Source organism: Galeopterus variegatus, unplaced genomic scaffold, assembly GCF_000696425.1.
Source record: "Galeopterus variegatus unplaced genomic scaffold, G_variegatus-3.0.2 Scaffold861, whole genome shotgun sequence".
Lineage (NCBI taxonomy): Eukaryota > Metazoa > Chordata > Mammalia > Dermoptera > Cynocephalidae > Galeopterus > Galeopterus variegatus.
Genome location: NW_007726972.1, coordinates 375,426 through 378,448, shown reverse-complemented (window position 1 = coordinate 378,448; position 3,023 = coordinate 375,426). Strand labels below are relative to the sequence as shown.

The 3,023-nt window shown below is 34.5% G+C and overlaps 1 protein-coding gene across 1 annotated transcript in view; it reads left to right on the top strand.

Annotated features, from left to right (window-relative positions):
• The window catches only part of CALCRL (calcitonin receptor-like), a 117,319-nt gene that overhangs the window by 106,516 nt on the left and 7,780 nt on the right, over positions 1-3,023 (top strand). The window contains exons 14-15 of the mRNA XM_008572988.1: positions 1,150-1,368; positions 1,507-1,548. Coding sequence (XP_008571210.1) covers positions 1,150-1,368; positions 1,507-1,548 — 261 coding nt within the window. The remainder of the gene's footprint in view (positions 1-1,149; positions 1,369-1,506; positions 1,549-3,023) is intronic.

Below are 3,023 nucleotides of genomic sequence, written 5' to 3'. Positions count from 1 at the left end.
CCTAAGAATAGAAGTGTAATATTTTTATGCCCAGTTATTTCCGTAACACATGCCTTAGCTTAACAAATGTATGCTATTTGTTCATCACTTTCTATATTAAATGAGATGCTACCATTATTTTTTTCCAATTTATTAAAGTATGTGGATATAAATTATACATTGGTTTGTAGTTTGACATTATAAGATTATCATACAAAGGGCACATGCAAGAAGTCAGGGTGAGAAAAAAGGAAAAAGAATAGTAATTAGCCCCTACAGGGTTCTTTGGCTGATCTGTATTTAACATCAATAATACTATGGAAGGCATAAGGAATGGGCAAAGAGAAAATGGCCAAACGTAAAGATAGGAAAGACAGAAAGTAGTATTCAGAGAAAGAGAGAGGGAGAGAAAGGAATGTGTTTCAGCAGGACTCTATTTCTCGAGTCACACTATATTTTCAAAGTTTATGTCTCTCTTTCAAAAGGAATGTTGACTATTGAGGAAAGTTATTAAAGCACAATAAATAGTAAGTTTGTAATTACAAAAAAGTAATTAACAGAAGGCCTTATGGGAAGCCAAAGCATTTTAGTTCTAGGATGATATAGGTTGAATATCAGCTGGTTCAATTGTGTGACTCAGTCTCCCCTTAAGGATAAAGAGGATTACAGTACTATTTTGGAGAGCTGTAAGCATTGTTGTTACAAAAAGATGTAAGGATTACTGTTACAAAAAGAAACATAGGAAAGATAAACCAAAAAGATGAAAATGATTATCATGGTATAATATGCATTTGAAAAGTATGTTGTATGGACACTGATGAGGAGGCAATGCTTTAAAAATTAACATCTGCTACAAACAATTTTTTTTTCCTCGAGATGAAAATGTTTGAAAACTTTCATTTTTGGACCATAGAAAAACAACATGCTGCACAATAATTCTACCAGATTTTATTTTTCTAAAACTTAGGTCCATTAAAATTGATGTATTTGTTAAATGAATAAATCATAATTCCAGCATATAAATTAATACCATAGACAAACATACTCATTAAGAACATATTCTTGTGCATTGAAAATATTCTAAGATTTATTAAATTGGGTATTCTTCAATAATGCTTCTTAATGTTAAATGTAAAATGATTTTCATATGCCATTTTGTTTTCTTTTTAGGTGAATCTTTTTTTCCTGCTAAATATAGTACGCGTTCTTATCACCAAGTTAAAAGTTACACACCAGGCAGAATCCAATCTCTACATGAAAGCTGTGAGAGCTACTCTTATCCTGGTGCCACTGCTTGGCATTGAATTTGTGCTCATTCCATGGCGACCTGAAGGAAGGATTGCAGAGGAGGTATATGACTACATCATGCACATCCTTATGCACTATCAGGTATGGCGTTCTTGACAACAAGAAGGCAGCTAGAGAAATTTAGTATTAAATTTTGGTTTTATTACTTATGCAGCAAGTTGGTTACAAATACATATGTCTTTTCCATTTGGTTTCATATAATTTATTTTTCTTTTATAGGGTCTTTTGGTCTCCACAATTTTCTGCTTCTTTAATGGAGAGGTATGATCATTGATTTCATTCCTTTTGTCATTTTGTATTTAAAATATTTATTTTCCTTTTAAAAAATTAGATAAGATTAAAAATTACCAAGCACAACTATTTCAAATTCCATTTCCAACAAGAACAATAGAATCTCTTTTTGTAGGTGCCACTCTACTTCTCAAATGCTCAGATTATATGGGCATTCAAGGCTAGGGAAAAGCCAGCCTCACTTTAAAATATTCCATCAGTGACTTTTATTCATCTAGTCATTTGATTTACCTTTTGAATCCTATTAGGTCTGAACTTTGTCCAAGGCACAGTGCTAGGCAATCCTTAACTTCATAGAACATGCACTCTAATAGGAAATAGAATTGGCTCATTTTCCCCTTTCTTTTTTTGCCTGCCCCACCAAGTGGCCTTTGGAAACAGTTTTACAGAGGATGCAAAAGGATTGAAAGAATTAAACTTTCAGTTACACGGAGAGAAGATGCAGTGGGTTAGGAAATTTAGACTAGAATATTCTAATTTGTAACATGACAATGTACTCTTGGATATTTCTAGGTTTTTATCCAAGGCTTTCCTGCTTGGGAAGTTTTAGACATTTTAATAACAGATACCATATTTCTACGCATGTGAATCTGTTATAGCTCAGTAGTTTGGTTTATACTGACTTAGCTCTTCATACGTTTTTAATCTACTTGAAAATTTTTAACCTGTAGGAGGATTTTGGCAAAATTGAACAAAATTTAGAAATCTAGATAGCAACTGAGTGAGATAAAGACACTTGATCACTATGAAGCTTATCACAAGTGATCACTATGAAGCTTATTACAACGCTTCAGATAGGGAACACATGGAAGCAGTTGGCAGAACGTTATGAGAACCATTCCTATAAAACAAACCAGCACTGGAGATCTTATACATCTCATTAAAAACTACAAAGTCGGGCCGGCCCGGTGGCGCAATGGATAGTGCGCCGCTTGGGAAGCACGGCGGCGCTCCCGCCCGAGGGTTCGGATCCCACATACGGACCAGTTCCCGCTCACTGGCTGAGCGAGGCGCGGGGGCAACGCCGAGGGTTGCAATCCCGTTGCCGGTCCCCGGTCCGGTACGGGGGCAACACTGAGGGTTGCGATCCGTTGCCAGACACGGAAAAAGACAAAAAAAAAAACAAAAAAAAAACTACAAAGTATTGTTGTCCCTTGCTTATTTTACTTTACCTTGGCATATAATAAAATTCAATGTTTAATTTTTAATTAAAATTGAAAATATATTCTAATTACAAAATATAGGTATTCATTTTATATATTTATTTATAATGAGGTAGAAAACTATCACATATAGAAGTCTATGTTTCATACTTTTACATGTTGCTTCTGTGATTCCGCTATACTGAGAACAATAGTGAGTTTTTCTGAAGTCAGTGAGAAGGATAGACAGAGAATGCAATTAGAAAGAACAGATCCATCATTTGTTTTGATAATAAAACTCAA